This window comes from Peromyscus maniculatus, chromosome 8 (genome assembly GCF_049852395.1).
Source record: "Peromyscus maniculatus bairdii isolate BWxNUB_F1_BW_parent chromosome 8, HU_Pman_BW_mat_3.1, whole genome shotgun sequence".
NCBI lineage: Eukaryota > Metazoa > Chordata > Mammalia > Rodentia > Cricetidae > Peromyscus > Peromyscus maniculatus.
Genome location: NC_134859.1, coordinates 69449280 through 69474133, shown reverse-complemented (window position 1 = coordinate 69474133; position 24854 = coordinate 69449280). Strand labels below are relative to the sequence as shown.

The following is a 24854-nucleotide window of genomic DNA, read 5'->3' as shown; positions in this document are numbered from 1 at the left end:
TTTCCGGGTCAAGGCGTCTCGCGTGACCAGGATCCGTGACGTTTCATGGCCACGTAAGCACGCAAAATGGCCATGTGATCTACGCACATGCGTGGAGTAGTGACGTGACCTGGGCACGCCCAGCTTTAAAAAACAAGCACCATGTTCCTGGTTCCTTCTTCTTCTCCACACACGTGTCTCTCCCACAGGCCTGCACACTCTCTGTCCCTTTATCTTAAATAAAACTCTTAATAGCGGATTCTGTTGTGTTTCATGACATTTCCTTGCAGGGTAAGAACACAACATGGCCAAATAACTAACACCCAGAGTCCCCCAAAGACCACCAAGAGACCAAATCCAATGCAAAAGCAAAGAGTGTTTTTATTGTTGCAAGTTAACTCAGGCCTCTTCATCTGTCTTATGGAGCAGCAGAGCAGGAGAGACCCTGAGTAACAGTGGGGCAGGGTTTTTATAGGGGTCTACAGACTACATAGGAACAGACTCAGGATTGATGCACCTCCCATCCAGAGGTGCTGTCCTTGGTTAGCTTGCAGCTGCAGCAAAACTATTACCTCTTTCAGTGGAAGCTGTGGTTTCTACATTTCTTCTTTATCATGAACCTGCTAGTTATAACTTTTAATTGATTTCTTCTACCATATGGGAATATCCGGTGGGGTTTTTCTGTTACTAAAACTAGGGCCAAGGTTGGGGGCTCAAAGGCACATCCTGCTGGGAAAGGGGCCTAAATCCTATTGGGTCTTTTCCCCAGCCTGTCATGGCTGCACAATGGCCAAGGCAGGGGTTGGGGCAAGGGTGTGGGTTCCTCAGTGGTTTCAATATTTTTAGAGCATGTGTCATGTGCACATTGTTTTGCCGTTCTTTTCTTCAACTTAGTTTTCAGCCTGAGATGCACAGCAACTTTCAGTGTCCACTGGTAATCTTTTTGTCATCATTTTCTGAAACTGCAGGACAGAATTTTGTCCTATCTTTATCTTTCTTCTTGTACTGAAGGGCCTAGATGAGGTTTTGTTTTCCTATCGCCAGTGAATGAAGCTAGGCCTCAAGTATCCTATTCAAGAGACTGAGCCTCATCCACAGGGGGAGAATGATTAGGAAAGCTCAGAATATACAGATGTTTCCTTGCTCTGGAAGCCAAGCAGAGCAATAGGTTGTGGAAAATGTCTGGCTCAACTGAATGGGGATCAATACCAAACACAATGGTTCTTTCTAGGCCTGAGAATCGACGGATGCTGTCAAACATGTCATCATCCATCTGAGATACTCTCTTCTTCCTCATTTCTCTCAGGAACTCACCTTTAAGTATATCCTTTTGCTCCTCTGTGCTGAAAAGCACAGCAATATCTTGGGGAGAATAGCCATTCTTCAGTAAAACATTGCACTTATCTGCTACATAGATTACCATGTCTTTCCAGCTCAATTTTATGTGCTTGTAGATGCCTAATACACCTTGAGCACAGGTAAATACTTTGGGCATCTCCAGGGATTTGGGAGGGATATTGGGTGGAGGGTTATCTCTGATTTTCTGTAACTCACTTTTTAAGAACTCAGCTATTTGTTCTGCATTGCGTACCACTTTTGTGAGCTCTTCCCTTGGATACTGGCATGAAAAATCTGGCAGGCCACTCTGTTGCGTGTGGCTGGTCTGAAAATAGTCCAGGAAGATCCAGAGAATTCTGGTAGAATTTTTCTCTCTCTGAGTGATGGATCTTGCCTTATTATACCAGTCCCCATTTTCAGTGCGGAAATTCTGAGCTTCATCAACAATGATGTGTTGGATCCTGTCTGTCTCAAATTCATTTTTCATGAAAGTTTTCCGGGTCACTGCCCGGCAAATATTTTTTCCCCTGTAACAGTGAAAAGGACATTAATTGTTTCTCTAACTGCATCACATACCCAGCAACACAGCACTGCTGTCACAGGTCATTGTACTGTCTAATTCCCAAGAATCAGGGTAACTTAAGAGAAAAATTCAAACCCAGATTGATAACACACAGACAGAAGATCCAAACACTTACCCGATAAAGTCCCTCAAACGCTGATTTTCACAGATGTAGAGAATTCTATCTGTTTCACAGTGGAATGTGTTTCTGATCTTTTCCATGATCTTCATGGCCATGATTGTCTTCCCTGACCCTGGCAAGCCATGCACAAAGAGTTTCTTGGCTTTGTGGAGATTTTTTGAGAATATCTCATACTGTTGGGCTGTGAGAAGATTCAAAATTTCACAGCCAAGCTGGTCACTCAAGAAAGATCTGAAGTTGAGCAAGACAATCACAAGGGCCTGCAGCAAGGCTTCCATTTCCTGGGTGTTGGCAAGCTTATAGGAGCATGGGTAATCTAAAGGAGAGGCTGACCACTCACTGGTCTCTACATTGCTCTCGGAACTCAGGCAGAGAACCTTGGTCATGACACACACCCACCCAGTGTAGCCACCAGTGTTCACTAGCTTCTGCTTGAGAGTAAAGGCAGTGTGGGTACAGTAGTCCTTTCCCCACGCATCCTGCTCCTCAAGAATGGTGTAGAGGGTGGGGGAGCTATTCTCTGCAATCAGCAGAGCATCACAGATGACTCCCTGCTTCTCTTCCAGGTCCAGGTCCACAGCCCAGCTTCTAGAGACAATCAGCAAACCACAGGGGACAGAACACATTTCCTGGCTTATTAAGTTCTCCAATCTCTCATGCTCTGAGCACAGCTCCCTCCAGAGGGTTTTGGGAGTATATGTCAAACGTCCTGGTGACACTGGACATGGAAAGAATAGACAAAATTTCAAATAAGTCTTTGTATTGTTTTGTACAATTTACATATTATGTCTAAAATGGAGAATTAAGTAGATGGCCAACACAAAAGAAACTCAATGGTGTTTTTGGAGTTTTTTTTTTTTTTTTTTTTCTCACATGCTTTGTCTGGGTCTATTTTTTACCTTACAGGTCTTTTGCTTATTTATTATGGTTTACAATTTTGTGTTCTTATGGTGTGTGTGTGTGTGTGTGTGTGTGTGTGTGTGTGTGTGTGTGTATGTATGTGTATACACGTGCGCACACGTGGAGCGCTTTGTATGCATGTGTTTCTTGTTTTTTTTCTTTATTTTTTTCTGTTTGTTTTGTCCTATTCTGGTTTGTTTTAGTCGTCCATTTGTTTTGTAATGAGAAAGAGAGGGGAAAAGGATGTGGATTTGAGTGGTTGGGGAGGTGTCAAGGATCTGGGAGGAGCTGGGGAAGGGGAAATTGTAATCAGAATGTATTGTATGAAAAAAATCTGTTTTCAATAAAAATTAAAATTATAAAACATTTTAAAAATAAAAAGGGAACTAAGTTACTCCGTGTAGTACAACTTAAGAGAAATTCCATCTGTATATATTCCCTTTAACTCATATCCCACCAAGCTGATGGAATGATGTGACTCTCCCATTATCTTACAGAAAAGGCTGTGCCAAGCCAAATAGAATTCATTGAGCCTAAAAAAGTGCAAGAAAAAATCTGTGTAGTTATTCTTACATCAGATTCCTTTGTAGAAAATTTAAAAACACTTCTGATATACTAAAAAGTAAAAAAGAGTTCAGGTAAATTAACTGTGAAAACGGATCTATGACGCTGGGCGTTGGTGGTACGTGCCTTTAATCCCAGCGCTTGGAAGGCAGACCCAGGCAGATCTCTGTGAGTTCGAGCCCAGCCTGGTCTACAGAGCAAGATCCAGGATAGGCACCAAAGCTACACAGAGACCCTGTCTCAAAAAACCAAAAAAGAAAATAAATAAATAAAAAAGAAAATGGACCTATGGCTATCCTAATACATTAATTATCTGGGCCTTCATACATGTTTATATATACACAGGATGTCTCTGTATTGTATTCAATTAACAGATCTCACAAATATTCAGAGTGTGAAGGTGAAGAGGCCGTTTCCTTCCTTCAGAAACCCCGATCTTTCCTAAGTAGGAATTCCTAGACAAAACATAGCTAAAAGCTGACATAATCTATCATCTTAAATTATTATTTTGTACCAAGCACAGACCCTATGACTCATTCTCACCACTTTCTTTGAAGACAAATTACTCACGGTTCTTATGTCTCCTCCTATTCTGCCATGTGAAGGCTTGTGTTCTTTCATCTGTCCCTAAAAGCTGACTAAAAAGGTCAACTGTATCATTGTGCTTCCAGTGTAAGGCTTTTGCTATGGCTGTACTGGTTCAGAGAGTTCCGAACCCAGTGTCTGAACCCTTAAGAAGTTGACTCAAATGCATGTGCTCAAGCCCTGGGAATGCTATGTTTAAATTCCTGGTGGGGGCCTTTACTGCTGCATATTTATCAGATTTTGCAGTTACCCTGGTAGATGACTTCAACAGTACCCACACCTCATTTTCAAGGGGTTTGTAGCACTGGTACATCATAAACTTGGTGTTGCAGAAGGCAGTCTTACTGATTTCTTTTTTTATCAAAGGTATTAAATGGTCTCTTTCCCCAATGGAAAAACTAGCTGTTCATACCTGCAAATAAACACTTTTGGAGATCAGCTTTATCCTCCAGTCCTTTCTTAGAATACACTGGTCTGCAGTGTGGAGGGCTGTTGGAGAGACTCAGCTGAGACTCAAAGTCTTCACACAGGTTACGGAGGGAAGATGACTGATTGGCAGCTGCCTCTGTGTGACACAGTGAATGAAAACAGTCAGAATAACAAAGCATAGGCTCTATTCCAAAGGGGAAAACTTGGAAGAACACCAGAAATCATACAGAAGGGAAGCTGAAGCTTGATCCAGAAGGTAATATAAGCAGCCCTGGTGAAGAGACTGCCAAGTCCCATCCACATGACAAAATCAGAATCCTCAAAAGCTTCAAATCCAATAGAAGGTTCTGGAGAGGTATAACTCCACTGACATCACAGGTAAGCAGTGGAGAGGAGGTCACTTCACTGGGTGCCAACTGTGTAGAGGACCCACTGGTTAGTACTGAGCTACCCTGGGGCCCTGATAGCAAGTAACAATCTCAAATCAGGGATCCTGGTGTCAGCCTGCCACTGTTCGAGGGCAGGAGACAGCTGTGAAAGGTAAGCATGGGGCAAGGAAGGCCTGGGCACTGACATGCCAAGGAAGGAGGAGGCTGGACTCAGAAAGAGAAGGTTGGGGTGGAGAGATGGGTCACAGGTCAAGAGCACTAGCTGGGAGGGAGAGGCATTACAGATGTATGTGAGTTCGGGGCCAGCCTGGATATAGAGCAGGTTCCAGGACAGCCAGAGCTATGCAGAAAAATCCAGTCTTGAAAAACCAAAAAAGAAAAGAAAAGAAATAGTAATTTCTAGCTTCTCATTAGACCAAAATTAAATAAATTTATAAACCAATAGCGAGAGAAACTACAGAAGTTTAAAAACACATGAAGATTAAACAACAAATGACCAGCACGTCATTGATGAAATCCGGAAAGTAAAACATTCACATAACCAAATGGAAATGGAAGCAGCAGTTATAGGAACCCTTGGAATGTATCAAAGGCACATCCAATAGTGGAGTTTATAGCTATGAGCGATTACATAGAAAAACCAGAGCCATCTCAAGTAAGTAGCATCATGGAATTTCAAATCAGAGAAACAATTCACCAAACAAGAACAACCCAAACCAAAAATTAGTATATAAAAAAAATCATCAGGGTAGAAATTAATGAAGTAGAAATGAAAAGAATAATCAAAAGAATGAGTAAAACAGACCTTTTAAAAAATAGATAAGATTGATAAACCCTTAGCTAAACCAACTAATGAAAGAGAAGACATAACATTACAACAGGTATCAGTAAAATCCAGAGGATCATTAGGGAACACTTTGAAAACCTGTATTCTAAAGAGGTGAAAAATCTAGGGTTTAGGATCAAAGGAGAAATCCTTGGACATGCATCACTTACCCAAACTAAATCAAGATTGCTCAAGTGGCAGCTGCCAAAATGCAGCTAAATCCCTTTCAATTCAATGCACCTTTTCAGATTTGAGGGAAGATTGTGTTGTCTCTTTGCAAAGAGCTGAGACAGAAATATAACCTCCCATCTGTGCATACCCAACAGGAAGATGAAGAGAATCCTAGCAACGAAAAGCCCAGAACTGGGTGGATTCATGTTGACTTCTAATAGACCATCACTGATGAATTAACAGCAATGTTCCTCAAACTATTCTGTGAAATAGAAGGGGAGAAACACTATTAATTCACCCCATAAAGCTGTATTGTTTTGGTAGCACAACCATAAAAAGATAAAATAAAAAAATTAGCTGCTCGATTTCCATGATGAACTTATAAAGAACCTGCAAACCAAACTTAACCTAACTCTGAAAAGATCACCTCCCATGATCAAGTAGGCTGCATTCCAGAGAGGCAAGGGTGGCTTAATATAGGCAAATTAATAAATGCAACGTGTCACATAATAGAATCTGGGACAAAAATCACAGATCATCTCTTTAGATGCAGAAAATGAGTGTACATCTTTCCATAATAAAAGTCCTGAAGAAACCAGGGACAGAAAGAACAAACATCAACATGATAAAGGCTGCATATGACAAACCTAAGCCTAGCATTATACTAAGTGAGAAAAAAACTAAAAGAACTGTCTCTAAAATCAAGGTTCACTCTTATTCAAGGCAAGTGTACAAATAGAAAAGAAGTCAATTGTTCCATTTGAAGATGCTGTGACCCTAAACTTAAAGACCTTAAAGACTCTACCAGTGAGCTCTTATACTTGATAACCTCCCGCAGAGTAGCAGGATATAAAAACCAATAAACAAACCCAGCAGCTCTTCTATATATCAGTAACAAACTTGCTGAGAAACAGATCTGGAAAATCTCCTTAATGACTGCTTTAAAAAAATCCCTGAGAACATACCTAACAAAGGAGTCAAGAGGCCTCTATAATGAAAACATTCAACCCTGAAAAAGCCTCCTGTGAAAATGGCTGTCACTAAACTCAGGCCAATGAGTCCATACAAACCCTATCAAATTCCAATGATATTTTTCACAGAACTAAGAAAAACATTCTGAAGTTTATATAGAAGAACAAGAGACTGATTAGCCAAAGAAGACTTAGCAAAAAGATAAATTAAGTCCAACCAGAATATACCACATCTCTTGTGGGTTCCTGACTCCCAGAGTTGGTAATATGCTAAACTTTGTTACCAGGTGATCATTATTATGAGGTTCCAGCATCTTATAGTGCTGGATTTTAAGTAATAAGTGTATAAATAAGAAATCCATTTTCATGGTACTGGTGAGATGGCTCAGTAGGTAAAGGTACTGTGGGGGTTTGAAAGAAAATGGTCCCCAAAGGGAGTGGCACTATTGAGAAGTGTGGCCTTGTTGGAGGAAGTATGCCAGCGTGAAGGTGTGGAAGCCCATTTTCAGGTTTCTTAGTGGCTTTAGCCAGCCGGTCTGCATAGAGAGGATGATTGGACCACAGGCCTGTGTGCAGGTGCCTGAGATGGTCTGCACTTGGCTGTGCCTGGGGGAGGTCTTTTTCTCCTCCCCTTGGCATTCCTTTAAATACCCTAGGGCAGAGACCGTCTAACCCTGATGGAATAGGTTCCAGGCCCTCTCGAGACTATCCTATATTTTCTATCTTTATCTCCACCCTCTATTATCCTTCTGTCTAATATTTGCTGCTACTCTCACTCAAGACCACTATGGGGAAATGTGGGGATGGTGGGTAGCCCCGTCTGTTGGGGACCGACTCCGGACAGCTGTGTCTTGAACCTGTGTAACCTTCCACGATTTATCAAGCCTCGTGTAAATAGGAGGCTTTTAGTCTAACCTAGGAATGTAGGACTAAATAAACTACTTGGAGCCAGTGCTAAATCAGCTAGCTGCAGGGGCCTGGGACCAAAGCGACCTCCTGCTGATCCTCCCTTAGGAATTTTCTTTGTCCTCTCCTCACTCCTCCTGCTCCCCCTCCCTACCTGAAGCCCCGTTTATAAGCTCTAACACCCAGTCAATAAAGGAGACCTTGACACAACTCAGACTGACTCTGTCTTTCTTCACGCGCTTGGTCTCCTTTCCCTCTTGCCCCCCATTGATTCCTAGGTGGCCCCTCCTCGAGACCCTCGAATAACCTGGCCTGCTGGACGGGTCAAGTGGCGCCCGAACGTGGGGCTCGAGGGATGGCGGCTCACTACTGGACGGCAAAGAGAAAACGGGGTCTGGCCAGACTCACTAGGGTAGAGGTGCCCCAACAGCATCACTCGTGCCCCGTGGGCAACCTTGAGGTAAGTGCCGTTCATCAATCAATGGGTAAAGTACTCTCTAAAGAGGCTCTCTTCACTAAGGGAATGAAGATTTCAGGGAGAGGGGAATAAGAGTCAAAAAGAAAGAAAAAAAAAAAGATTTAATTAAGTTTTTCTGTTTCGTGGAAGAAAAATGTCCCTGGCTGGTTATTAATGGCTCGGGCATCCACCCTTTGATGTGGAGTAAAGTTGGAAAGGATATCAATAACTTGCTTAAGGACAGAGAGAACGTCCCCGATGCATTCTTTAGTTTCTATGGAGTAATCAGAGATGTTTTAAAGGATTCAGAAAAGGATAGTAGGGTGTCACATCTTCTGGCACTTGCTGAGGACCTATTAAACGATGTGTCTGTCCCAGAAGACAGTAAGAGTGAGGTTGTCACAAAGCACATTGAACAAAAGACCAAAAGACCCCACCAGGACCCTCAAGGGTCCAGAGGTTTATTGACATCTACTGGTAAGAGCGCTCTCTGTCTTTCTGTCTCTGTCTTGTCTCGTTATGTTTTGTGCCGGTCGACTGATTTGTACTTTGTAGGCTCACTGGGACAGACGTGTCCAGACAGTGATCCTGGGAGGGAAAGAGAGACGTCTCATTCCCTGATTTGGGCAAGGGACCCCCTAGTCTCGAGCCATTTGGGGCCACCTCAGAGGTGACCATTTGATTTTAGGAGTCTCCTCCAGGGAGTGCTCAGGAGAGGAGCATCTTTGGGTACCTTTCCCCATGGTGGGAGGAAGTACCACTTTGCATTTTGTCCCGGGAAATTGTAAGAGCCATTTTGTGGGGGGGGGGGTTTGTATGTTTTATTGTGGTCATTGTTACTTTACACTCTGTTTCTCTTCCAAGAAATAAGGTACATGTCTGACTGACAGGGATGTGAAAGGCCCCTGATGTCTGTTTGATCAAGGACAGAGATCCTCGAGTCTGGATTGTTTTTGGTGTGATTGAGACTGAAGGGTCACTCTCCACAGAGCACATCAGGCTGTCATTGTTCTTGGAGCTTTGTTGGTTGTCTTGTTGGGGCAAAGTTTTTCTTTCGTGTGCCCTTGGTCTTGTGTGTAGTGTGTTAACTGTTCTCATTGTTGACTTGACTGTGACGGACGCTATGGGACAGTCCCCTTCTTCTCCACTAGACCTTTGCCTATCCCACCAGAAGGATGTGCGAGCCACAATCGAGGGGCTTGCTTGCTGTGAGTGAGGCTATCATCATCTCAATGCTGATGTGCTGGTACTTGGATTGTCTGTGTAAATGTCATCTGTTTCTGCTACTCACCTCCCTTATTTTCCTGGGGAGAAGGAGAGAGAGGCACAGCGAGGGCCACCTCCCTCCCTCCCTAGCTCTCTTGCTATCAGGACTGCAGGCAGCTGGCTGCTCTCACGAGGGTGGGGGTGCGTGCTCTCGGTACAGGCGGGCTAAGATTCTCATGTCCTGCTCTGGACAGGACAATGGCTGCCTGCAACTGACAAAACTGTGTGAACACTGAACATAGAATCTGACTTTAGTCAGAGGAGTTAACAAAAGCTTTTTTTCAGGAACACTGGCAGCCAAGGACATACTTTATGACCACTGCGCCCCCTCCCTTCCTTTACTGTGATAACTTCAAGGTCTCTTCTGCCAGCTAGGAATTTCTCTTGTTAACCCTTCTCTGTCCTGATTGTGAAACCTCAGTAACCCCCCCACACACACTTCATCCCCTACAGACAAAGAGAAGCTAAAACCAGCATTCTTAAATGTAGATAAGAACTTAGATGCCCTTTTCCAGGTGGCTTTATCAACTACAGAAACTTAAGAAAACACAAAGTTAGGATATATGACCATCTGACAGAGACTAAGTGGTCATAAAACATCCCAAACTCCCCAAACTCCCCAAACCTGGGAGACAGCTCATAAAACTCCTAAACACGGTTGCTAAACAAACGAGAAATAAAGATAACATAAAAAACTACTGATATGAACCTAAAGAGGGATGTGGGCGGTGGGAGATGAATTATGTGGTCTGTATTAGCCTCACAAAGAAAGGCATGTGCTCCTTCCAACCTCCCTGCTGTGTGTGAGAAGTTTAGAACTAGCCCCCCTGCCAAGGCTTGTAAACTTCATTTGTATAAACCTTGCTTTTGCATTCTGTACCTGAGGTCTCCAGTGGCTTCTTTGGGGACGCGATCTGGGCATAACACTGATATTGCTTAAAAAAAAAAAAATGTTAAATTACCAGTTCAAGATACTAGGAAAATTATGCTTTTGTTTCCACAGGAAAAGTAAAAATTTACATGGGTTTTGGTCATTTGAGTTCAATGTGTTACAAATACTTGCCATCATTTAAGAAAATTGGTTTCAAATTATTGTTGGTTAAAATAAAAGTTTAAATAAATGATTTTTTGACTTAAGGAAACAGTTTAAGATGTAAAAATTTAAAGGCTTAAGCATGTCATGAGGGTTTAAAAAATATAATAAAACTTTAAGGTCTAACTTTAAAGTTTAAGTAAACATGTTTCAGATTTCTTTCTCTTGTTATTCTGCTGTTACATGGAGACTCCAAAGGGTCATAGTTTTAAAAATGTCTGTCTATTCTGCAGATATGAATGAAAATGTGGCCACATGTATGTTTGGTTTTGAATGTCTGAGTTTGCATGTTCTTTGTGTTAAGGAATACAAGTTAATACTAGTCATCTGGCTATCCAGATACTAGTTTAAAGCATAAACAGTTCTATTTAAAATAAAACAAACTGAAAGGTATATTTGACTAATATATCTATAAGAGAACAAATTAGCCTGGTCATTATTACCAAACTTAGAGATATTTTCAAGATTAGGCCTAGATTTGTTTGACTCAGATACATTTAATAGATAATGGTCCTCAAACCTGTCAATGATCTGATGAATATGACATTTAAATTATTTGATTAAAAACTTACTATCGGAAACAGAGACTCCTAGCTCCCCAGCTCCTAGCAATGACTCCCAAGGTCTCCAAAGAAGATATGGAATGACAAGAAGATGCCACCTAAATTGCAAACGACACTGACCACAGGGCAAGATGCCCCAATGCAACGCCTGCCTCCAGGACCCAGCCCAGACTATGGACAAGTAGTAGGACACTGTCAGTCTTCCGTGTCCCTATTCCACAGAAAAGGTACTCTGCCTTATGGGCTTGATGGTGGTAAAAGATTGATGTTGTTCTGACTGGTACCTCCAACGCTATAGAAACCTGGGTAAGGGGTTGATCACTGTAATTTATAGGATTGGAAGCTTTTTGGTCTGCACTCAGATATAGTTTATCCTTCTCAGATCTCTGACAGTGCTGATGACTAGGCTAGCTCTAACTTTGTCAGCATGGCAGCATCAGACAACCAGATCTTTCTGCAAGGCCATAGCTAGCTTGTAAGCTCACTTTAAAAAAATGTTCTGAGATATAAAAATTTAAATAAATCATAAAGGTTCAGATATGAGTCTAAAATAAGATATGTTTCAGATTACTCTCCTGTTCTATGGTTCAGAGCTTAACATTTAGGAGTCCTGATGAGCTGATAGAGCAATGACCACTTACTGTTCAGTCTCAAGCTCAACATTTTGGATTTGTTTTAGATGTGATCTGGATATGTCTAAATGTAAACCTAAAAGTGCTTCTCACCAGGCCAAAAATCTCTGTCCAACTTACACCTGGCTTTCTGGACAGAAGTAAAATGCCCAAATCTGTAGTTCTTGTTGGGATTCAAAGGTATAAGTCTACTTCTGCTGTTTTACAGATACCCATTATCTGCTTTGTCTACAATATGGATTTCAGTACAGATTGGTAATACTAATGTATCTAAAACTTTTATGTCATTATGCAAAAAGGCCTCAAAGATCAAAAGAGTCATAAAAACATAGACCCACTCCACAGAGGTCGAAAGAACCCTAGATAAGTATTCCTAAAGATGGTATTTTTCCTTTCTCCTGGTCTTGGGATTACTGCTTTTCCCATTACTAAGGGTATAAACCTAAGGGTTCCAAATAAATTCATAAATTTTAACCTCTGTTCCTAGTTTAAATCTGTCTCAACAGATTTCTACTTGGCTGGCAGACACCTCCAAGTTTCAGTTGCTGACTCCACTGCTCCAGACGACTGTGGGCTCCGGACGTGCTAAAGGCTAATGTGGACCAGCCCAGCTAACATGATTCTTCTCTGTCCCTATGGGGTCAGGCAGCTACATGCTACTTACAAATGCCCCCTGCCCAGTCTTTGACCAGCTTTTCAGCCTTTTGGGGGAGGGGCCCTGATAATGACGCCCCAATGCCAGCTTGAAGCAGTTCCAGAAGAGAATACGTCGTCCCAATTCCTTGTTCAAAAGAGGCTGAAATGCTGGGTCAAAAAAACTCCCTGCCATAGAGACAAGATGGCTAATTGTACATGAACTATGCATGGCCATTACAGGCCATGAGTTACTAAAATAGGCCATGAGTTACCAAATGTAATGCCATAATTTTAAGATTAAAATGTGCCAAATAGAAAATGGGGGGAGTGAAAAACCCTAGCCCTTCAGGCTTATACCCCCACGCCTCAGGAAAAGAGAAAACTTTAAGCACCAGGAAATGAGAAACTAAAAATCTAGTTCCAAGAGCAACCTGACTTAGCCATTGTTCAATCTCCCCTGCAACCATATAACAATGTAAAAAGATTTCTGTTAAGAGATGTGCTCAACTGTGACTGGGATAGTTGCAGGTTTTCCAGAAAGGACCACTGTGACCTTTGTGTAAACTCCACTCCCACCTTGATACCCCCCCCCCCTTTGAGGTTTCAGGAAAAATGTACCTGTTGACGCAAATTACCCGTCTGTGATCACTCTGTACCCAGACCATGATCTTGTGAAATGAAATTGTATGGGAATTGTAATCTTGTGGGTTTTTCCTTTATTAGCCTTTATGGGGCTGCAGTAAGATGTGGCTCTTGCTCTTAGGAGCAGGGTTTGCCCTTCTATATAGAAGCTTTAAAGAATCCCCTTGGCTTTCTACCCTGATCCCCACCCTCCTGGACCCCTGATTATTTTCCTTCTCCTTCTCATTACCTTTGGTCCCTGGGCCTTTCAGCGGTTGACTCGGTTTATCAAAAATCAGATTGATTCGGCCTTACCACGACACATCTCAATTCATTATCACAGAGTAGATTCCTAGGAGGCTGGCCAGGAGCCCCATCAAGGATTCAGATTCAGTGTCCTAAAGCCCTAACGTCCTCATGGTCTTGCTAGAGAGTACTCAATGACGGGAATAGTACAGGGCCCACGCAGGAGACAACAGCTTACAGAGGTCATTGAGACCAGCTCAAAATGGCACCTGCCATGCGTGGGAGTCCCCCTGTATAGCCTAAGACAGAGGCTCTCTCGGACCTCCGCAACCCCGATCACATGGACTTGGTCCATTTTTGAGAAAAGAGGGGGAACTGTTGGGGACCGACTCCGGACAGCTGTGTCTTGAACCTGTGTAACCTTCCACGATTTATCAAGCCTCGTGTAAATAGGAGGCTTTTAGTCTAACCTAGGAATGTAGGACTAAATAAACTACTTGGAGCCAGTGCTAAATCAGCTAGCTGCAGGGGCCTGGGACCAAAGCGACCTCCTGCTGACCCTCCCTTAGGAATTTTCTTTGTCCTCTCCTCACTCCTCCTGCTCCCCCTCCCTACCTGAAGCCCGTTTATAAGCTCTAACACCCAGTCAATAAAGGAGACCTTGACACAACTCAGACTGACTCTGTCTTTCTTCACGTGCTTGGTCTCCTTTCCCTCTTGCCCCCCATTGATTCCTAGGTGGCCCCTCCTCGAGACCCTCGAATAACCTGGCCTGCTGGACGGGTCACCCGTCTGCACGGAGACTGACTTTGAGGTCTCATATGTGCTCAAGATACTGCCCAGTCTCTCAGATCACTTCCTGTTGCCTGCAAGATGTAGTACTCTCATCTGCTTCTCCAGTAACCATCTGCCTGCACACTGTCATGTCCCACCATGACAATAATGGACTGAACCTCTGAAACTGTAAGCAAGCCACCCCAGTTAAGTATTTTCCTTTATAAGAGGTGCTGTGGTCATAGTGTCTCTTCATAGCAGTAGAAACCATGACTAAGACAGGTGCCTGCCTCCATGTTTGATGACCTGAGTTTGAATTCTGGCACCTACTTGGTGGAAGGAGAAGTGACTCATGTTGGTCTCTGACCTCCATGTGTGAACTGTGGCATATGCACACCAGTGCCACAAAAGAAATCTATTTCCAACTTTTAAAAAAGATTTATTTATTTATTATATACAGTGTTCTGCCTGCATGTAAACCTGTATGACAGAAGAGGGCACCAGATCTCATTACAGATGGTTGTGAGCCACCATGTGGTTGCTGGGAATTGAACTCAGGACCTCTGGAAGAACAGCCAGTGCTCTCAACTGCTGAGCCATGTCTCCAGTCCTACAAATTTCTTGTATCCAAAAGGCATCAAGATCCAGAGAAAGCCAACTTCAGTAGGTGAAAGAACTCAGACTTTCAGAGTGTGAAGGATACAGAGGAACTCAAAACAGTTGGAAAGGACAGAGAAGGAAGAACTCTCCCCTCTTACCTGGACCAGCATCCATCATTATGTCTATCCACTCCTTAGTAGTCAGGTTGTAGATACCTTTCTCCTTGTCTACCATCCATGAAGTGGGATCTTCTGAGAACACAGCACAACAGAAAGCCTCCACTTTGATCACACAGAGATATCCATGCAAATTCCCTTCGTGAAACACATCTATGACTTTGGTCTGGGGAGACACCTTTCCTTCAGATGAACAAAAATGGAAAACTGGCAACTTGGATATTGCTTCATTTGCCACTCTTTCCAAAGAGTCCCGATCAATATTGTCTTTTGGGCATCCCAGGACCTTCTTACTCTTGTCGTCCACTCCAATGAAAAGGTAGCCCCCAAGGGTATTTGCAAATGCAGAGACATACTTTGGAATTATATTTTTTATATAGTTTTGGATTTTTTTTGTAGAGAGTTGTTTAAACTCTATATAAGTAGATTCAGGAAAAGGTAAGATTTGACCATATTCAAGTTTCTCACATTGGAAAATTTCAGAAGCAGATTTTAATTCAGGGTTGTTCTGATGCATAGTTTTGGATTTTTTAGCAGGTGGAGTTCCTTCATCAGTCAGACTACATTTGACACTCTTCTTGTCCTTTAGAAATGTGAATGCATCTATAAAATTCATTTCAATCACAGAAGTTTCAGATCTACGGTACAAGGAAGAATTTTGGCTGCAAATACGAGGCTTAGCAGAACCACTTCTAGGCCCGCAGGTCCAAGATTTAACAAAAATGTAAAAATGTTTTCCTCGTTGTTGGGTCTCAAAGAAAGTCTGCAAATCAGAAGACTGGATAAGCTCTCTCAAAGACTGTTCCAAGTCCAGTCCCATCTCCACAGGATGATCACTGTTGTTGGCCATTTGTATCTCAATCACTCCTCCTCCAGAGTTTAACAGAGCACAGACAGCCTCTATAATTTTTGTCTTCTCCAGATTTCTCTTCCCTGAGTCCATTTTATTTCGGTTTCCTTCCCCAAGAGTCACTTCTTTTACACAGATGACCAAGTCTGGGTGAGACTGTGTCACCTCTAAGCAGAGATTTGTTTCCATGTTGGTCCTACAGTCAAACAATCCAAACACTTGTTTTACCCTTACTACAATTAATTCTCTCATGCACACAATTCATTCATTTACTTACTGAAAATATTTAGTCTTAGTCAAATATATCCTGTCAAAACAATAAACTATCAAGTAATAAAAATAGTCTTTTCTCTTTAGAAATTGTTTTGGGGGTAATGAAAGTAGAACTTACCATCACATGTGATATGGGCTATGGGAGGAAAAGCACATTAAAGAGGTGTCTGAACATATTTGCCCATTAAACTGTAGTTTAATAATGCTCCCAGGAGCATCTAATGTCACCTACTCACTGGAATTGTTAGAGTGAAGCCATCAGCATTGAGGTACAGTAGCAGGAGGAATCACCTAATACAAGGGTGTGCCATGGCATGAGATTTCACAGCTTGGAACATATTCCCAATGAACTAGGGGACATATAGAGAATATACTGGAAGGAGATATCAAAAAGTCATGAAAACCCGGAGAGGCAGGAGAAACACAAAAGGAATAAGGTATAAGAGAATGGAGCACAGGGCTACCTGCTGAGAATTCAGGTATGTAAGCTAATGACAGGTGCTGCAAGTTGAGATTGGAAAGTCTATTGTATGATTTAGTGAAATGCCAGGAAGTGGTGGTGCATGAGTTTTATCCCAGCACTTGGGAGGCAGAGGTAGTGACAGAGGTAGGAGGATCTCTGAGTTCAAGCCCAGCCTGGTCTACAGAATGAGTTCCAGGACAGCCAGGGCTACACAGAGAAACTCTCTCTCAAAAACTCCACCCCCCACAAAAAGGATTTAATGAATGACACACTGGTGACTTGAAAGGACTGCAGAAGCTGAGGTCTTAGAGATGAGTGCCAACAGACATGGCTTGGCTTGCAATTCTATCACACACTGTTGCAGAATATTTCTTTACACAGTGTGAAGATGTGTCTTTGTGATTGGTTTATTAAAGAGCTGAATGGCCAATAGCTAGGCAGGAAGAGGTTAGACATAACTTCTGGGGACAGGAAGGACTTGGGGAAGAAGAAAGGCAGAGTTGTCAGCCAGATACAGAAGGAGCAAGACATGCAGGAGGAAAGGTAAAAGCCACCAGCCACATGGCAACACTCAGATGAATAGAAATGGGTTAATTTAAGTTATAAGAGCCAGTTAGAAACAAGCCTAAGCCAAGGCTGAGCATTCACAATTACTAAGAATTCTCCATGTCATAATTAGGAAGCTGCCTTGTGAACAGAGAAAGACTTGTTATATATGGTGCCCAATGTGGGGCTCAAATATCCAAACACAGGGCCTGAGAAAGCTAAGAAAAGTTCTGGACAAGGACCCAGATTTAGCTTCCTAGTCTTGCAGTGTCTCAGTCGGGCTGGTGCTCAGTGGCATACAGAGGCATGGTTACTAGCTGTTGACTGTGAGCTGGGTCAGTTGCTGGTACTGTGTGGGAGTGCTATGCACTAAGCTGAGCCACGTGGTGGCTGATGGGGTAGCAGTTTAAGATTTGTCCCACCTGGTCAGAGAACACTATAGATGCTTAGTAAAGTCAGGTTCAGACACAGAAAACCTGTAAAAGGGTACAGTATATTTAAAAATGTGCTTAGATGCTGAAGAAAGAAAAGAAAATGGGTATAGACAGTCATAGAAAAAATGGTTTAAATATAATAAAGTCTTTAAAGAGAGAGTAAAATAATATAAAATAGTATAAGCAACATAAGGATGGAAATACACAGGGTGCCTGGATCCTTTATGGTGCTTTGTTAATTTTGAATTTTTAAAATGTTAATGAACAGAGAACAACAGCTGCTGAGAGACGTTTGATTGTGGAAGTGATTGCTGAATTAAATTACCATTATACTTTCGGGATGTCTTGGATTCAGAATGAAAGTCAGATAACATGTTGTATTGGGGGAGAAGTTGTGTTTTTGTTTCCACAGGAAATGAAAAGCTATGTATTCTTTCAAATAAACTGAGATCAGATTTGACCTGGGAACATCTCCTGAAGATCTTGGCTACAGATATGAGGGAAAAAGTCAAGAAAGACTACAAGATAGTCTTGTTTAAGCTGATCCCTCGACATGGGAACAGCTCTGGGATTGGATGAGACATGATAAATCTTGTTGGCTACAGAGTCCTCATGACTTTCATATGGCATGAATAGAGGTTTGGTTATACAGTCCAACCAAACTTATAAAGTTGGCAGATGTGTTTTACCTGCTCAAACATAAAACAGAAAATCATCTTTAGCTGATTAGTATACACTGCACACACCATACTTGTATTAACGCAGATATATATGTTACCTTTAAAAGTTTGTGTGTTTTCAGAAAAAAGGACCAGACACCAATGAAGACAAGTAGCCCAGGTGGTCCAGCACCTCAGAATGCCTCTATTAGTGTCCTCAAAGTTCTACATCCAGAACAACTTCGAAGCTGCTAGCTGAAATGGTCCAGCCTCATGTACTCCTCCAGCCAGGACGTCAGATAAGCCCTGCACTTTCCCATTACTCAGAGACTGGACAACAAATGATACAGCTAGCTCTCTCAGGACCATTATCTCTATTTTCTCCGGGTCCTCTATAGATGTCATCACCCCCAGACAACAGGAAGCAGTCTAGAAAACATGACATCCACATTCCCAAGAGGTGGGGTGGGTGGTTTTTATTTGTTCAGTGGATTATGGATGTTTATCATTGTTTAGGGGGGGTTGAACTCAAGTTGTTATTGGTTATAGTCAGGGAGGAAACTCAGCAAAGGAGATTTTAGTTATATTGTATATATGTTTCTACTCTTATTTAAGATATTTTTATATATTGATACAAATTTAAATTAAGTTTGTTTTTGTTATACTGTATATATGTTTCTATTCTTGTTTAAGGTATTGTACTTGTGCAGCTCATTTAAAAATGTAAAGTTCTAGTCCCTGAAAACTATTCAGGATAACAAAGACAGATTAATAGTGAGTCATCTATGACAATCAAATTTGTAGTCACATTACATATGTTTTCATGGTTAAACCAATATATTGTAGATAGAAAGATGGTCTTCAAACACTTCAGAGACCTACAGAATATGGTATTTAAGATGTTTTAATAACCTAAGGCTTTTCATGAGAATGAGACATATCTGCTCCTGGCAGCACCAATCTACTTCATGAAAGGATGATGGATGACAAAGAACCTCCACATGGAGTTTGCTTTCTTTGTGGCAAGGTTAGCCACTGGGCCGGAAACTGCTCTTGCCTTGACTGCTGACATTATGCTGTCCAAACTGGACAAGCAGAACTCAAAAGAAAGCGACTGCCAAACTTTGCCAGGACAAAATGGGACAGTCCTTCACAATTCTTCCTTCACAGAAGAGTCTGTCAGATATTCTAGGCCCATAGCCTGAAATGGATGCCCCAAGGTTACAGAGGAATCTTGGGAGACTGTTCAGGCAGCTAGCAGTTTCTGTCATTTCTATAGTTTTGGAAGTTTTGTTTGTTTTGCACCTCTGCTTACTCAGGTAATATTATATCCTTCTTGGATGGAGTTGAAGACTAGATAGTCATAGTTACAGTTTTCTTTGTTACCAAATTCAGAAAAGAACCTTACAAAAGTAGTGTAAAGTATATAAGGTTGAGATACATAAAAGCTTAAAATGTTTATCTAAGAAAATGTTTTCAGGTCCAAAAGATGTTTTGGGTTGGTAATAGAAATTAGGAAAGAAAGTGAATTAGGTACAAAACTTGGGACTCACCAAGATAGGGCAGATATTGGAATATTTTCTCTGAATTTGCCAAATACAAATGGACTGGACATTGTGAATGTAATTCTTACCTGATAATTGTTGTTATTGTTTATAGTTTCATTATGTTAGAGTTAAAACCTTTCCTTTTTATTTAGACAAAATGGAGGAAATGTTGCAGAATATTGTTTTACACTCTGTGAAGATGTGTCACTGTGATTGGTTTAATAAAGCGCTGAATTGCCAATCACTAAGCAGAAAGAGGTTAGGCGGGACTTCTGGGTATAGATAGGACTCTGGGAAGAAGAAAGGCAGAGTCACCAGCAGAACAAAGAGGAAGCAGGACATGCAAGAGGAGAGGTAAAAGCCATGAGCCACATGGCAACATGTAGATTAATAGAAATGGGTTAATTTAAGTTTTAAGAGCTAGTTGGAAATAAGCCTAAGCTAAAACTGAACATTCATAATTACTAAGAATTCTCCATGTCATTATTTGGGAACTGCCTGGTGGGACAGAGAAAGACTTGTTACAACATACTATTGTTATATTTATCTGGATACTAAAAATGCCTAACCCTATATCCTTGCTAAGAGTACAGGGATCATTTACCATAATATGACTCTTAGTGAAAGGATTAAGTAATTCACCAAGCACTTAACACTATGCTTTGGTACACACATGTCCAGTATGCAAAACTATACTAATTGTCATTATGTCACAATGGCTTGAGGAATGAATACCAGGTACAGGTATAGTGTTATCAAATGTAGACAGCCAGTCATTAGATAAACTTACTAAAAAAGAGAGGTTCAGAAATGTATATGGAGGAAGAGAAGTTGAAGATTATTTTTTCTTTAGGATGAGAAAGGCTTAAACAATATTTGCCATGGATGAGAAAGAGCCAGTAGGAAAGTGAGGACTTAAAGATGGAGGAAGAGGCTGTGAGTAAAACAATGGAATTCTGAGAGTCAAGGTTTGGAAAAGATTGTGGTTCAGAATCTGTAAGAAGACAAAGAGGAGAAAAGCAAACCTGTTGATATTGAGGTTAGGTTTATAGCTGTGGGGGAGGCAGGAGGGAGAATCTTCTAATGCCTTCCTTTTTCCTCTTCAGCTAGGAAACAAAATCACTCCCTCTGGAAAGAGGCTTTTGCTGTAAAGGTAGGAGGAGAAATGTAGTGCAATAGAGTGGAAAAAGTTTGAAGAACATCACAGCGATATGGGGAATGAAGGATGTGCCCACAAAGAAAAATACTGCAGAGAAAGTGAGTGAGCCTTGTGTCTAAGCTACTTCTCTGCCGCTGTGATGAAACACCCTGACAAAGACAACTGGGGAAGGTAGGGTTGGCTTGGCTCACGGTGAGAAGTTTGGATGACCAGAGCCAGGAAGACAAGGCAGCTGGAATTTGCACAGCTTGGTCACAGTGTAACCACCCATGGTCAGGAAGAGGGAGCAAGAAATGCCTTTGCTCAGCTAGCTGGTTCTTTTTTTCAGTCTAGGCACCACAGCCTTGAGATGGTGCCACCTTCCTTTAGAATGGGTCTTCTCAATTAACTCAGTCAACATAATCACTCACACATATGCCTATAGATGAAATAATCCCTTAGGTATGAGCCTGGAAGTCTTTCCTCTATGCGATTCCATTTCTCATCAAGTCAACATTGAACACAGTTATACCATGTCTTCATTCACCCAACACACATAAATTTACAAAATGTAATAATGACTCAAAAAAGCCATTTTATAGCAGGGCAATGCACATTATGATAGTATTTGCATAGAAAACTCACAGACAAGGGGTTGAAGAGATGGCTCAGTGTATACGAGTGTTTTGCCTGTATGTATGTCTGTGTACCACCTGCCTGGTGCCAGTGGTGGTTAGAAAAGGGCATCAGATCCCTGGGACCAGAGTTATGGACAGTTGTTCACTTTAATGTTGGTGCTGGGAATTGAACCCGGGTCTTCTGCAGAAACAAGAAGTCTTCTTCACTGCTGAGCCATCTCTCCAGCTCCAGATAACAGAGTTTTTAGGAAGTAAATATCTTAAAAATGTCATATGACACAGAATAAAGCTATACTAGAGTTTGATAGGCAGAATGCCTTCCAACAGGAAATGGGTGAGCTACCATGGAGGGGCCTGTGGGACAACAGGTCCAGAGTCAATAGCACCTTTCCATGAGAACTGAAGAAAAGTGATCTTTGTCTGCCTTACACCACCGTAGAAACTGTTGGTGAAAGATTAGGCCTCTGATGGATGTGTGTGGAAAGTAAGGGTGGGATGCACAAACCTCTAGGTGGCCTGGAGCAGTACACTGAGCAAAACAAGTTGGAACCGGCTATCTTGGGGCAGAAACAGAACAGAAAGAAATAGAGCTGTAGAACGAGAGACATTTGGGAAACAAAAATCACAGAGTCCTTGGCTCTTTTCCAACAGCTTCTAGATTATAAACTCCGGGTTAGACAGTAACAGTGCTATTTCTGCCTCTCAGCGCCTCAGTTAAGGACAGTATCTCACAGGGGGTTTCTAAGTCGCATCTATAGAATCTCTTTCAACATTGCAATTTCAAAAACTGCAGCTGGGGGGTCTGAGCACTTGCACTCTCGGCATCTAACTTGCACCTGCTAAGGGTGACAGGCTCTGCCAGCACAGAAACCTGCTGCTGAGGGCAGCCCTGGCATTCAGGCATGCATGGTCCCGCTCCACCCCATCCCCCAATCCCAGTCCCTCACTCCTCTGCGAGCCTCTCTTCCCCTGTGCTGGCCTAGTCAGGTTGGCAACCACCGGGATCACCCCGTCACCCTCATCCTTTTTAAGGAACTTGTGGCTGAGCCTGATAAAATACCTGGGTCTTCAGGCAGGAGAGACACACAGATGTCACCTTGACTTCTCAACTGCTCAAGCCTCCGGGTTCCGGATTTGGCGGGCTAGACCTCGGTGGTGGCGCTAAGGAGCTGCAGGGCCCTAAGCACCTGGAGCCTAGCCTTCCAATCCCAGGTCCAGTAAATTTGCCAGGCTGGCACTAAGGTCCCGCCTTTCCTTTAAAATGGTTGGCTGCGCTCCCCGCCAAAGCCATGGAAACCAAGAGACCAATAGGAAGTCTACTAAATACCGGGAAACTTGAAACTCATAAGTTAAACTTTAATCATCCTAAACTTTAGATATATTGAGCTTCCGAATTGTTCCTGGTGTCTTTAGTTTCTCTTTTGGGCTTCGCGCGGTTCTCACTCCTTCCTGCTCTGTGGCTCTCCCAGGACTCAGTCACCTGCCCATCCAGTCTGCATCTACCAACCAATCAATTTACCGAATCTATTCATATGCCTATATTAATTACACAAAATGGGATAAAACTCATTCCAGAGGAGAAAAGCTCTTCCTCAGACCCTGCCTTCTGCCTCCCGCCTCCCATCCGACCCTGGCCCCCTGGAAGTCGCGCCCAATCCTCACCTCTTTTAATCTGAGGGAAAGAACTCCCAGTTCTCTTGCTCCTCTTCCCATGAAGTTGGAAACAGGCACGAACCTTTGCCTTCCAGAACTCAGCCACTGGCACAAATCCTGCGGGTCTGTGGTCGGGTGGAGTTCCAGTGGGGGACAGGTCACCCGCCTTGAGGCACAGAGGAACAGCTCTGTCTCCAGCTTGGGTTGGGCAGTGCCGTGGTCACAGCCAATTGTTGGAATCAACCCTTCTAACTTCCATACCTTGCTTTGGGGGAAAACGAAACTGTTCAGATTTCCTGTCCGGCTGCAGGTCTTTGGCAAGCTGCCAGCTTGAGCTCTGCCAGCACAGAAACCTGCTGCTGAGAGCTGCCCTAGTGTGAGTGCATGCATTGTTCCGCCCTCCCCTCACCACCTCCGGCCCCTCACTTCTCTGTCTCTGCTGGTCTCCCTTCCCCTGTGCGAGCCTAGTCAGGATCATCCCCTATCGTCCTCATCATTTATAAGGAACTTGTGGCTGAGCCTGATAAAATACCTGGGCCTTCAGGCAGGAGAGACACACAGATGTCACCTTGGCTTTGGGGCTGCTCAGGCCTCCAGGTCCCGGATTTGGCGGGCTAGACCTCAGTGGTGGCGCTAGGGAGCTTCGGGACTCTGAGCATCTGGAGCCTAGCCTTACAATCCCAGGTCCTTTGAGTTTGCCAGGCTGGGACTAAGGTCCCGCCTTTCCTTTCCAATGGTTGGCTGCGCTCCCTGCCAAAGCTGCGGAAACAAAGAGACCAATAGGAAGTCTACTGAATACCGGGAAACTCGTAAGCTAAACTTTAATCATCCTAAATTTCAGATACATTGAACTTCCAAGTTGTTCCTGGTGTCTTTAGTTCCTCTTTTGGTCTCCGCCGCCATTCTTACTCCTTCCTGCTCTTCGGCTCTCCCAGCGCTCAGGCACCTGCCCATCGGTCTGCATCTATCAATCTATTTATCGAATCTATTCATATGCCTATATTAATTACACAAGATGCGATAAAATTCATTCAAGAGGAGAAAAGCTCTTCCCTATGTCCTTCCCTCTGCATCCTGCCTCCCATCCGACCCTGGGAGCCTCACCTCTTTTAATCTGAGGGAAAGAACTCTGAGTTCTCTCGCTCTGCTTTCCCTGGTTGTCTCGGAAAACAGAAGTTGGACACAGACACGAACCTTTCCCTTCCAGAACTCAGCCTCGGGCACAAATCCTGCGGGTCTGTGGAGTTCCAGTGGTGGACCTGTCACCTGCCTGTGAGGCGCAGAGGAGCAGCTCTGTTTCCAGCCTGGGTTTGACGGTGATCTCAGCCAACTGTTTGAATCAACCCTTCTCACTTCCATACCCTGCCTTGGGGGAAAACGAAACTGTTCCGATTTTCTGTCCGGCTGCAGGTCTTTGGCACGCTGCCAGCTTGAGCTCCCTGTTGGTTTAGGGTGGACTGGACTGTCTAGCAGCCCTTCTCTCTCCAGCTAAACCCTCATCCTGGTCTGTGGGCAGAACTCCTTACTGCAGGCCTGGCCCAGTGGGTTACAGCCCTGAGCTGCTGCCTCTGCCTGAAGGCCGAGTTCTCTGCAGTGGAAAGCTTCTGGCAGGAGCAGAGATTCACGCTGGTCTAGGGAGTGAGAGAGGAGCTTTTATCAGGATCTCACCCCCTGTCCTCGGAGGTGAAAACTAACCACCATTAACCCTTCATACTTGCAGATCTTTATACGTTGTGTGTTCCTAACGCATTTACACTTATTAGACATGTGTTAACACAGCTAATAGTGTCATGATATGCAATCTAGTTCATAACCTGTTAATCCATG

The 24854-nt window shown here is 43.0% G+C and overlaps 1 protein-coding gene across 4 annotated transcripts; it reads right to left on the bottom strand.

The window, feature by feature from the left end:
* Positions 1-335: 335 nt before the first annotated feature.
* LOC143266949 (schlafen family member 13-like) lies at positions 336-24391 on the bottom strand. 4 transcript variants are annotated; one of them, XM_076543006.1, is made up of 6 exons: positions 24222-24391; positions 23037-23292; positions 14809-15872; positions 4483-4635; positions 2016-2739; positions 336-1844 (listed from the first exon to the last, which is right to left on the bottom strand). In XM_076543006.1, exons 3-6 carry the CDS (start codon positions 15863-15865, stop codon positions 1049-1051), a joined length of 2730 nt encoding a protein of 909 aa, XP_076399121.1. In that variant the 5' UTR covers positions 15866-15872; positions 23037-23292; positions 24222-24391; the 3' UTR covers positions 336-1048. The 4 variants fall into 4 exon arrangements, with proteins under 4 accessions (XP_076399121.1, XP_076399119.1, XP_076399120.1 ...); XM_076543004.1 differs by having other exon boundaries at positions 23560-24385; XM_076543005.1 differs by having other exon boundaries at positions 24132-24385.
* Between the last annotated feature and the right edge of the window lie 463 nt (positions 24392-24854).